This window comes from Lonchura striata, chromosome 6 (assembly GCF_046129695.1).
Source record: "Lonchura striata isolate bLonStr1 chromosome 6, bLonStr1.mat, whole genome shotgun sequence".
NCBI classification, from domain to species: domain Eukaryota; kingdom Metazoa; phylum Chordata; class Aves; order Passeriformes; family Estrildidae; genus Lonchura; species Lonchura striata.
The window spans coordinates 29,563,859-29,576,729 of record NC_134608.1 but is presented as its reverse complement, the minus strand read 5'-3'; the positions used below and the strand labels follow the sequence as shown (position 1 = coordinate 29,576,729).

The window sequence follows — 12,871 nt, the reverse complement described above, 5'->3', positions numbered from 1 at the left end:
ATGCATACCATATAAGGTTTTCATAAACTCAGCTTCTAAAAGTAACATCACAGTATCTTTCTTTTTGTTCTCCAAGTCACTTCTTTATAGAGATAGCAATTATGCATTCATCTCTGCCTCTTATAGCCTGATTCCATATTCAGATGAGAGGTAGATAGTCCATAGTCCTAACTAACACAATAAAAAAAATATTTCTCATTTAGAACAAAGGGAGGATAGTCAAACAAATTTATATAATAAATGTTAAAGGCCAAAATGTGTACGTTTTTCAGTTCAATTAAGCAAAATAGTTAAATACTTATACAATGGACTGAAGATAGGTTTGTATTTAACTCATTATTCCTTTGTTTTCATTGTAATTTTAATAGTTCTGCCTTGGATTATTTTTTGTATTACAAAAAAAAATGAATTCTATTTATAAGATTAGCACCTTTAAAACAAAACCCTGTGGTTTTTTTTGAAACAACCCTAACAACCCTTACTGCCAAGTGTTTTTCATTTAACTATACTCATTCTATTGGATTCTGGTTTGGTTTATAGCAGTATTGTAAATACATCAGGCATTCATTAGCATGAGAGTATTTTGTGGCTCTCTGAATATGCACAATGAAAATTGGGTGAATCTTTACTAAGAACTGAGTCACAGAAAATGCAAGGATTTGGTAGTACTGTGAACCAGTGTGATAATTTATTGTACAAGTGCAATGCTCAGGAGAGTACTATGCATGCAGCAGTTCAGATAATGCTTTTGTACTTATGAAGGGTTAATTACAAGTTTAGGAACCCACTGACAACCCCTGTTGTTCACCTTGCTTCTTGGGATATGAAAGAGCTATTTCTGAAGTAAACACATTGATAAAAGTGTTAGCTAAGGAATGTTTTTACCAATCTGCCTTTTCAATTCAGTTTAGGCAAAAATATGAAGTCCAGGAAGTTCCCATTCTTGTTTCTCATTTTTAGATATTTACTGAATTGTATGTTGCTAAATAGCTGTAGTACTGTGGCCTTCAACAAGTATTCAGTCAAGCCTTTTGACCCTTTCTATTTCTAACCAAATATCCGTACACTTCAGCAGATGGGGATTGAGCATCCATCACAGAACTGCTATAGAGGAGTTAACACAGAGCAATCTGTCTGGATGGCTCCAGTGTAAGGCAGCTCCAAACCCTTGTTCCTGTGGCATGTGGCATGGCCTCCTGCTTGGCCATGTCTGGGACTGTTGTGTTTTAGGTGTCCATGCTGTCTCTATCAGTTAAGGCAGAAATGAAGATATGCATGTGCCCCTAAAACTAGCATTACAGTTCTGTATGTGATTCTCCTTTTGGAAAAAGGAGAAGAGGAACCTTTTTTCCTCAGGAGTAACCACACTGAACTTCCAGCCCAATATTCTGGTGCCAGTACCTCTGCTGAAGAAGCTTAGGCTCTCAAAACTGTTACCTGCAATCATCAACTTGACTTAGTGTCTGCAATTCATCTGTAAAATCAGTCTGAAATATCACAGACAAACATAAAATCCCTTTAGAATCATGGAAATTTTGAAGGAAACTAATTGTGAAAAATCTGTAAGTCCATACAAGAGATCCCAGTTCTTTACCAAACATGCCACTAATATCAGCATAAATGCTTATTGAAGAATGTAATAACCATCATGGTGTAGACCTTGCTTGGTATTTTGATTCCAAACAGCAGCCCTAAGCAGAAGTGAAAAGTAAAACCAGTAAAAGCATAAATCTACTGTAATATTCTTCTAACCTCAAACTATTTTAATTCATATTTAAGTTGAGAAAATAAATTGTGTTATATAAATCACAATCTTTATATAAATTAGTAACATATAAATTCAGAATAATCTAGGAATTTTATTATGTCTCTTTTATAATGCTCACTGAATCTATGTTCTAAAAACTTGTTCAGGCTCCCCTTGAATCCCTGTAAAGTTCCTGCAACCAGGGCATTCTCGATCAAGGAGTTGTAGGTGTCACCCTCCATCGCTCATTTTGAAACCATGCTCTTACTAATGTCATTTGATGGTCCATAGCTCTTAGTACAGAAAGACAAGTGTGCAAAATCAGTTCTTATCCATATCCACTCTTTTTATGTCATGTATGACTTCATAAGCCTCTGTCTTCTCATTAAGAAGGCTGCAGAACATTTCCAATCAGACCCTCCAGAGCTTTTGATTATGCTTGTCCTCCTCTGAATATATTTTGGATCTAGTATTCCCTTTTTCAGTTGAGAGATCCAGAGTTGTTTATCTTACTCAAGTTGTTGGTGAACTGTGAATTTTTACAGTGGCATAAAGTTGCCGACTTTGTCTTCTTTCTTTACTTGTTTTCTTAACTGCTGCCACCTTCTGTGATTCTGTATTAGCCAGTCCATGAAGACTTTCCAAGATATCACTTAGCTTAGCATGGCAGTTTGCTCAGTGTTTACAATAGAAGAGTCACTTTCTCGGTCATCCTTAAATGTACTCTGTACCTTTGGTTTCTCCTGTGAGTTATTGAAACATGCATTGTATTGGCAGAAGAATATCAGTATTTTCCTCAAGGTGGGAAAAGTCTTTTGTTGAGTTGTGGGGTTTTTATAAAGCAATGCATTAAAAAAAATGTTTGTAGTCCTGTTCTGGATGTGGTATGATAGAGGTACAATGCATATATGGAATGATATAGATACAATGCATGTACTTAGAAAAATCTGCCTCTTGGCTTCCTTTTTCAAATTATCTGGATCTCAATCTTTTGCATCTTTGATAAATTAAGTAGCAGATGATCCTGCTGGCAAAGGGAAGACATTATGAAACATGTTTTGAGGGCAATCTGATGTGAGATTCAGTTGGATCACTTGTCTTACCAAATCTTTGTCCAAAGTTTTGAGATCTACTATTTCCTAGCATGACAAAATTGGAATTCTGTCACAGTGTGGTCTCTGAGATGATCCAGTTCATATCCATTCCTGAAAAAAGGTCATTATTGTAGAACCATTTATTTTCAGAGTGTGTCTCCTGCATGCAGAATAGGTGTTACTTGCTGTCCTTCTCCAGCCCTCTTTAAATCAGATCATGTAAAAGTATAGTACAGAATTAGCATCTTTTCTATATAATCTCAGCAGTCAGCCATTGAACCTTTAGACCTCCTTATTTTCCCCTTTGACATTCAAACTTCTCTTAGTGCAGAGCTACCTTGTAGTATATGTTCCTTGAAAGGGTTAAATCCAATGGAAAGGCTAAAAAGTGGAAATTAGAAGCTTCAACACACTTTTCCCATTAAATGAAAATCATTTGGAAATGGATAGCTAGCAAAAAGGGGTTAAAGGACAAATATCTTTAGATGACAACTACACCTACAGATTAATGACATTCATAAAAATTTGTAAAATTCAGGTAATGCATACTTTTAAGAAATCACTGCTTTCAACAGCATTTGCCCCAAAAGATTTTCTGTCTTTCAACAAGAATTTTAGAGCTTCCCAATAATTATTTGATAGTTCTTTCTCAAAAATTATAACCCAAGCTATAAGCTCTTCTTCCTCATTTTTTTCTGATCAAGACTCTGAAGCTGTGGAACAAAGACTAGACCAAACTTGTGCTCCTTTATGGAACAGTCTAACAGTATCCTTGGGCAAGAACTCTAAAAACAAGTTTTTATTCAAACTACCACAGCTGTCTGTCAGAAGTGATGAATCTCATTAATGAGAGTGCAGAATCAATTGTAAAAATAATTTAGCCAATAGAATAATTCATCTTTATTTTCACTCTTAATACTTACTTATACTGTTTTAGCATGATATAATTTCTTTAGAAGACCTTATGTATTCATCCTCATTTACTAGGTAGGCTATTATAAAGCTGTTCAGTTTTTTTAAAAAAATTGTACATTTCTGGAAGGTAAATCATAAATGCAGCATCCAAGTATAACACAAATGTCAGTGATTTCTTGAAAGTAAGTCAGAAGAGGTCACTGATAGTTTTATTTCTATATGATTCTGTAGCCACTAATGAAAGATTATTAGTCCTCACTAACTCTATCATTTGTGCTTTGTGCAAACTCTAAAGTTAAATGTCATGAGTGTTATGGTACCATACAACTGCACCATGAGTAGTCTTCCACACAGAATGATTCTCATTTGTTAAATTTGGAAATGTACTTTCTCCTGGCCTTAATTTTCATGTAGTTCTTCATATTCTAAATGACAGCTGAAGGCAAGCAGAAATAGCGAGTAATTGATTTAACAACCTAAGACAAGTACAGGGAAGTAGAAAAGTTTGTCTTAGTGCTTGATGTGACCTGAGAGAGCTTCTTTAAACTGTTTTTTTCTAACCAGTACCTCAGCACCTTGGGCCAGCAAAATGGCCTTTAAGCCTGAATGAGCATGACTTTTTTTTTATTATTTCTCAGTGCAAAGCTCCAGTATTTCATCTTTTCAAACTGTTTTACAGCACTCAGAGCAGAGTTGTATTGACAAGGTTAGAATTCATCTCCTAGAGGAGAATACTGTGCTCCGGTTAAGTGCTAATATAACATTTATGTGTCCTACCTTAATAACAGCCCTGGCTAGCCTAATGAAAGTACTGAAAGCAAACAGTACTCCATGAGATTTTATTATGACTGAAGTGATTGCAATTTGAGACAAATTGTCCCTATTTCTGTTACCATATCAAAACCAGAAATGCTAAAGCAATTGCTGCATGTTTGGCATAGAATTGCACTCCACTATCGTTAATATAGAAGTAAGCACATTTTTCACGTAAACAGCTTACAAGGGTCAAGAATCAAAGATATTCTGTGCAAAATTCTTGTCAATAATTTTGTGAGTGAATTTTGAAATAAAGTGCCTGGAATGTGTCATTATTTCTTCCACTCAAAGTTGAGAGCAAGTGGTTGAAAATTGAGCTTGTGAATTGAAGGTACTGCGAGTTATATGGCCTTATCGACTTCAGACAAAATGACAGGTTTGCCTTGTTATTATTTTTTCCTTTCAGAGGTCAGGCAATGGGCAATATTAACAGTATATACTGGAATGTAAGCAAAAAGCAAACTGGCATATAAAAAAAATATATTCTGTGTGCAAAAGATGGTGTAAGTCACTAATATTAAAAGTTGCTTGTATACCGTCTCTTCATAAAAATTGTAAGAAAAAACTAATCCACCGGTCAAAAAAATTCAGCTGCTCAGGTATTTGAAAGCTATTTAAAACCATCAGAAAAAAAGGAACTCAGTTACTCAGATGTAGCTGACCAAGTTAGCTAATTAGACATTCTGGTTGATGTGAAAACAATTTAAATGTATGTTCTCAAGGAGGTCTGCTATTTAAAAAAACACATTCTATCTTCTAAGAGGGTTTGGACAGGGTAATTGTACTGTTTAGAACTATCTGAACCATGTTTTTGCTGTATCTGAACTGAATCTTTCATACTCCAACTTTTAAAATAAAACCTATTGTAATTTACTGATTCATTTCTGTAGTTTTAGTAGTTCCTACCATTTTTTTATTCTTCAAAAATCTTTTGTACAAACAAAAATCACCATATGCAAAAAGACTTCTCTTGACTGCAGAATGAGTGAAAAATAAATTATGATCAGCTTTTTTTTTATGTTACAAGCATAGTAATGGTTTGAGATTGCAAAAATGAGGAGATACTGTCAGATAAATTCATAATTGCTCAAGATGACTTTCCAATAAGGAAAGTTGAGGGGAAAAGCAGTTTCCATGAAATAACTGCACTGCATGTACTTTTTTAATATTTTAATCGAATATGAGCAACATTGATTCCTACAACTCTGTAATATGGACAATATTTTGTTTATCTTTTAGGCTGAAGATTCAGAGATGTATCATGATGAAACTGCAGTATGTGGGTTTCTTGCTGTGGTTGTAATATCTCACCTACCCAGAGATGCTGCCATTGAATGGCATGTTGTTGCAGTAGTTGATGATCCACTCCAAAGAAAACATTTTGCAATGAAGATGTTGTCAGAGGGTTTCCAAATTGAGTGTGAAGCTGTGGAGTCTAGTTCTGCATCTTGTGCATCAATCTTGATACGCCTGAGCTTGGTTTCATCATCTACTTCTCACCTTGATTTAGATAGACTTCTTCATGACTTAGTTGCTATGTTTAAACAAGCTGTCGAGAAACTTTCAGAAGACTGCAGTGCCAGTCCATTGTCCTTCAGAGCTTTCTTCAAGGAACATGTATTTGATGCTGAAACACTACAAAAAGGTAAGACTTAACCATGACAGGAACCACGTGTAATACTAAATATAAGGTACTTCTTTTTTACTTCTACATCAAATTTGAATTGGGAAAGAAAATATTTTAGAGGAGTGCTTTTAAGGATGGGTGGCTAAGAAGGCCAATGGTATCCTGGCCTGTATCAGCATTAGTGTAGCCAACAGGAAGAGGACAGTGATTGTCTACCTATACTCCCCACTGGTGAAGCCACACCTCAAGTTGTGTGTTCAGTTTTGGGGCCCTCACTGCAAATGAGACATTGAAGTGCTGGAGCATGTCTAGAGAAAGACAACAGAGCTGGAGAAGGGTCTAGAGAGTAAGTTATATGAGGACAGGCTGAGGGAACTGGGGAGTTTTAGCCTGGAGAAAAGGAGGCTCAGAGGAGACCCCACCAGTCTCTACAACTGCCTGAAAGGAGCTGGTAGCCAGGTGGGGGTTGAACTCTTCTCCCAAGTAACAAGTAACAGAACAAGAGGAAAGAGCCTCAAGTTGCACTAAAGGAGGCTGAGTTTGAATATTAGGAATAATTTCTTCACCAAAAGGGTTATCAAGCATTGGAACAGGCTGCCCAGGGAAGTGGTGGTGTCACCACTTCAGCAGTATTTGAAAGATGAGTAGTAGACTTGATGCTTAGTGGACATGGTTTAGTGGTAGATCTGGCAGTGTTAGATTTACAGCTGGACTCAATGATCTTGGAAGCCTGTTCAACTCAAATAATTCTACAGTTCTACAATTAGGATAGATTTTTTTCTTCTTCTGTCTACCAGGCATGTTCCTCATATTGAAAGGCTCTGTTCTTGGACTTCCTGAAATCCAAACAGGATAGAGTCCTGGATTATTTTGTTCTAATCTCACATCTGATTTTCAGTAGGAGGTTGGATTATATGATTTTGCTATAATCTTGGTTATCCTGTGATTCCATGAAAGAGAAATCCATCCACCTTAGAATTCAGTGTAGAGAGAATGAATCTTTTGCTTCAAAGTGTTTGAACAGTTGTGAGTTTGGTAGCATCTTTTTGTCACAGAGTAGAACCATGTTCAAATATCCGATTTCTGTCTTGTAGCAGGAGCTCTTTTGAGAATAAATAATGAAATATTAATGTTTTAAAATAGGACATGGTGTTCTATCCTCTGGAATAGAAGGTGTCTATTGAACATGGGCTGATTTCTAACTAACTTATTTAAATAGAACTTGCTATCCAAACAAATTTGTTGGGTTTTCCCCCAGTGTTTATTTTTTCAGAATCTCATTCCCTTACCAAGTAAAGAGAACACAGAGCAATAAATGTAATATTACAACTTCAATTTATATCTTATGTTGTAGATCTGCATTTTGGGCTATGCTCTGTTTGGGACAACTAACATTTTGCAAAAGCACAACAGCTTATTTTATCTGTCAGACCTACAAAACTGGTAGACTATACTTGTATTGAAATCAGTAAGAACTTTGTTATCAATTTGAGAAGAAACAAAATCAGATCCTTAGTCTATATTTATCTCAAACATGCACACACTTTGAAAATCCTTGCAGACCACAACTGATCCATATTAATTAGCTGACATAAATGTTAGCCCTCAAATATTCTACTGTCCTATTTTTTTTCTTAACCTGCAGCACTATTTGAAGAAAATTCAACTTGACATTGTTTAATAGATTTAAAGTACAGGAATTGAAAGCTATAAAAATGTGGCATAGAATAAGCATATTTAATCCAGGAAGCAAGGAATGAACATATAGTCTGACAGAATGTTGTTGTTTTTACTACATCTTGTTTAAGAGCTAAAAGGAAGCCTCATAAAACATGTTTCTGGCATGGGATTAGCATTACTGTTTCGCCTGCTTTCTTTCTGATATTTCTCAGACCATAGAATAATTACTTCCAAACAAATTTCATTTGCTTTATAAAATATAAAGCATAAAAATTTGATTCTGTTCCATTCATTTTATATTACTAATAGCATAGGCATTGAAAGATTTGTGTGATTGTCATATATTCATTCTTGTTGTGTTCAGATCTCTGCACTGTCATAATAATTCCTGTCATTATACCAATTTCATCATTATCCCCACTGGTAAGAAATACATGCTTGCAAATCTGTAGAATATATAGAATACATTAAATTTCCAAGGAGCACTAATTCACTGATGAGGAATTTAAAAATAAAATTTTTCTTCTTAGGAAAAATTTCTAGAAAGTTCATGCAATGGAAGAAAAAGTGTGATACATATTCAAAAATAATTTCTCAAATTAAAGTGGTTGTTGCTGAAGTGTGTCTTGCTGATAATTTCTATCTGATAGAAGACTATTTATATATATATATATATATATGCACACACATACACATATATACACTTTTTCTGGTTTAAAATCAGATGTCCAGTTATTAATATATTGTTAAGACACAGGACATATTCAAGTGTACTGGTAATATGTGTTCTTGGAGCTTTGTAAGACATGCAGTCTCCAGTGAAGCATCATCAGCTTTCAAAACGATGCAGCAGATTAGTGAACAATGTCCTTGACTGTCTTTTGCAATAGTAATATAATTCTCCTTCTCAAAATCTAAAATATACTAATACAAATATATTAACTGTCAGTTAAAGAAGTGTTGTGTCCAATTTGTTCCCATTAATTTCAGTATCTCATTGACAGTGTCCATAAGCAAGACGGCATTAAGTCTCTGTTTTATCTTCTTTGTTATTATTGGCAGTCTTTAATTTTGACAGACAAGGCTACTCCAACTCTTTGTGTCCTTTAGTGTGTTTCCCAGTTTTAATATACCAGAGACAGTATCAGGTCTTTCTTTTGAATCCCAAGATATTTTAACCTTTCTATAAGATCAGATCAAGGTATTAGAGATTGTTAAATTCTGATAACAATAGCTCCTTCCATTTTCCAATCCAGCTTTTTCAGTTTATTCCTGTTCCTTGAATAGCTCCTTCCAGTTTATCCCTGTTTTCTTCCTGAGCCTGTCTTGTTCTAGAATGCACATATCTGAATGGGGCAGATCCCAGGAGGGAACAGTAGTGGTTTCCACAGTAGCAGGGGCTATGTCTTGTCAGCTCTGAGCATGGCCAAAACTTGCTCATACCTTTTTCTGTAGACTCGTCCTAAGATATTTTGAGTATTTGGATATCTCAGTGGTGATTTCTACTACCTCGAAAGGTTACTTTTGGTTGCAGAGTAGGTCTAGGTGAGTGACAAAATTTACTTATGCTACTGACTTTCAAACAGAGAATACCATGTTACTGGAATAGAGGATAACGCAGAAAAGTACTGATCTTCATTTGTAAATCTGCAGACCTAATACGCAGACTTGTAAAAAATTTTGTTTCCTTGATGTGGCTGCCAGAAAGCAAACTATATTGAGACCAGTTTTTTCAGTTGCCATTTATTAATTCAGCTCAGGTAGTAGATGTTGCTAACTATCTGTATGAGGATCCTTTAGTGACACATTTGATCTCTGACTTGTGTTAGACATTGTTAATCCCACAAGTAGATCTGTCCTTTTGGGTGTTCATCTGCCAGCAGAGACATTTTCTGCTGAAGAAAAATAATATTAATAATGTAGCAGGGAATAATAGGCACTTTTTTTCAAATATTTTTAATGTGAAACACATAAGACATGCATCTGTAATAGAAAAGGTAGAAATTATGCTGCTCAGAAATCAAGAAAGATGGTTAAGGAGATAATTGTTTCAGTTTAGTGGATTTCAGGAGGATTTCCATCATGTCATAAGATTAGTAAATAGTCTTCAATTTCTCTTGTAAGATCTTGAATTTAAATATATTGTCTCTTCTAGCGTAAGTACAGAAAAGAAATAAAGGTAGCATTTTTGTGATTAGAACTTAAAAACATTGGAGTGAAAGGAGCAAGTACTGCAAAAGGCCTTCTCAAATGACCCTCTGATTAGATAATACAGGGGGTTTTGGTATAAAGAAGTTGTTATTTATTTAAAATTGTCCAAATAAATATTAGAAATGTGTAGTTACCTGACAGTAAGATTCCTTACTTATTCCACAGTAAGGAATATATCTACTCGGCAAATTGTTACAGGTGGTTGGCCAATTATTACAGCCAGTGTTACGGATGTCAAAAGAAGCTAAAGGTTTGTAATGCAAATTGGAGACAGATAGCTTTCTGTCATCCTAAGAGCAGATGTGAAGTTTTATTGAGCAAAGTGTGGTACTGATGGTGAACTTCTCAGAGGCAATCCCTCATAACATGCAAGAGCATTATGGGTGCCGTGCTGAGACCACAGAACATATTAGAAGTAGGAGGATTAGATTAATCTGACATATATACTTAGTAAGATGCTGTTAAGCCTTTAGAAGTCTTTAACATAAATTTGACTATTTCTTATTCAAATGTGCATTAATATAAATGTGTCAGGATGATTTGCTATACCATGCAGTTGACTAGATTATACTTCCATATAGGAATGATGAATGTTTATAAGTCATCACATTATGATTTAACAAGACTTGTTCACAAGATGTATGCAGAATATTTTTGAATATTTATTTGGGAATAGAGAATGTCCTGCACTCACTAGACACCATATTACACAATGCCTTTTTAATACTAAAGGAAAAATGAACTGGGAATATAAAAAGGCAAAAGAAAACAGGAATAGACTGTCTGGTAGGAACATTAACATTACTACATAATTAGTGTTTAAAGTGGCTCTGCTCTGTAAATGTGTAGGTCTAAAAGGCCCTTAATATTTATGAGTTTATCAAGTTTCAACAACACTATTTATTTTTTCAAAAATCTAATACGGGCTGAGTAATTCAGCTCTAATGTAAAAAAAATCTTACTTGTAATGGGACTTTCTCTTCTGTTGCAAGAGAAGCCCTGGTGGTTAGGCACTCATTTAGAGTCCTTGCAATGAGTAACACCCTGACACATGTACAGCATGCAGCTTTGAAACTAAAGATTTTCCATCTGGTAAGATTTATTCTATATGATAAAACATGGCATTATCAACTAATTTTCCAGATGTTTTCCAAAACACAGTTTCAAGTAAAAAGATAATGCATTATGTAGTGTAAATCTGGGAGAGGAGGAAGAAGATCAGCTGAAGATATCAAGATGCATTTTTACAATAATAAATGTCTGTGTTCATTGAAGTTTTTTGGGTTTTTTTAGCAACATACTTTAAATTTGAACTAGAAATTTATTGAAACCTCAACTTTCTTGATGGATATGCATTATACAATGGGAAAAAAATCCCCATAGGGACAACTGGAATCTTAGCCTTCATATGTTTGTATGTAGGTCTGTGCATTCTCATGTGAGTAATTGCTATTTACTCAGCAGTTGTGGAGAATTACTCACGTGAGTAGATACTAAACAGTCATTAAGAACTTTTTACTGAGTAACAGTGAAGCAGGTAAATAAATACTTTTAAAATCAAATTACAGTCACTAGCTCATGCTTTGCATGCACTAACTAAAATGAAGTATTTGTTGTGACTAACATATATAATTTGGCTGAACAGAAATACTTTTGAATATCATGATGCTGTCTGAAATGGCCTGTAAAACTTAAGCATGGCTTTCTGCTGAATTCTATTAATTTATTCTCAATGGAAAATGTGAGAAGAATTGTGAACCTGAACCAATTTTAATTTTTTGGGTTTCTTGTTAAGAAAATATAATCACCATGTATAATAGTTCAATAAGAAGAAAAAAAAAAAGAAAATAAAAAAAAAAGGAAAAAGTTACATTAGTGTTTTAGTACTTTGGGGAATTAATCAGCTTATAATATACAGAAGCAATTACAAAATAGTGATTCGTGAGTATGTTTGAAATGGCATTTTAAAAGGATAAAAGTAACTAAAATTGGTCTTGAGCCATGGAGGTGGCAGTCTTGCTATTGCTACCAGTCAAACTATCCAGTCAAGAGAACTGATTTATTAAATGGCTGTTAAAATGCTGCAATTTTAAAATTTTTCTTTTTTTTTTTTAGGTTGTGCTGGTTTTGTAGATGCTGCAAGTCAATGTATACATCTTTTTAGCAAAATATCTCATAAGAAATGATGGGAAAGTTTTTTTTTGTTTGCTATCCAGGATATGGGGAACTGCTTTAATAGTAATATTGTCTCTCAACTGAATTTGGATAGATAAGTGATTTATGCCTGTGAGGCAGATTAAAGTATATTAGATCCTGCTTTAGGCTTTCTGTCCTTTAGGATGGGAAATTTATTTTTTAAGTGCACAGATACTAAATAGAGAAAAATTCAGCCCCTCTGTGCCAAGGCCAGGGACCAGAGCCATAACTCACTCTTATTCAGAGTAGATTAGTTGTGACTTCTAAAGGTTGATGATTGCACAGTTGTACATAAAAAAGCTTGACTAAAGCTTTGAATGGAGGATAATTCTTTAACTCTTTGACTCAAGATTGATTTAGAATATACACCTTACATCCCTGATACAGAATACTAGCAATATATTGGTAAGGTTGTTTTAATGGCATGGTGTACAACTTCGTGTGTCTTTCAGAATTTTGAGCACTAAAATCTAAGATACATTTATAGGTTACTCTATCCATCTGTGTTTTTGCATTATTTTGAAGTGCTCATGACTAATTTGACTGGTGTTCAGTAGCTTTTCTAAAATAATTCATTCACTAAAC

General features: G+C 34.6%; 1 protein-coding gene across 2 annotated transcripts in view; it reads left to right on the top strand.

Moving 5' to 3' along the window:
• Positions 1 to 12,871, top strand: part of DPH6 (diphthamine biosynthesis 6) — a 188,411-nt gene that overhangs the window by 143,277 nt on the left and 32,263 nt on the right. For both annotated transcript variants that reach the window (XM_031504994.2, XM_077784065.1), the window contains exon 14: positions 5,812 to 6,217. In XM_031504994.2, the coding sequence (XP_031360854.2) occupies positions 5,812 to 6,217 (406 nt within the window). The remainder of the gene's footprint in view (positions 1 to 5,811; positions 6,218 to 12,871) is intronic.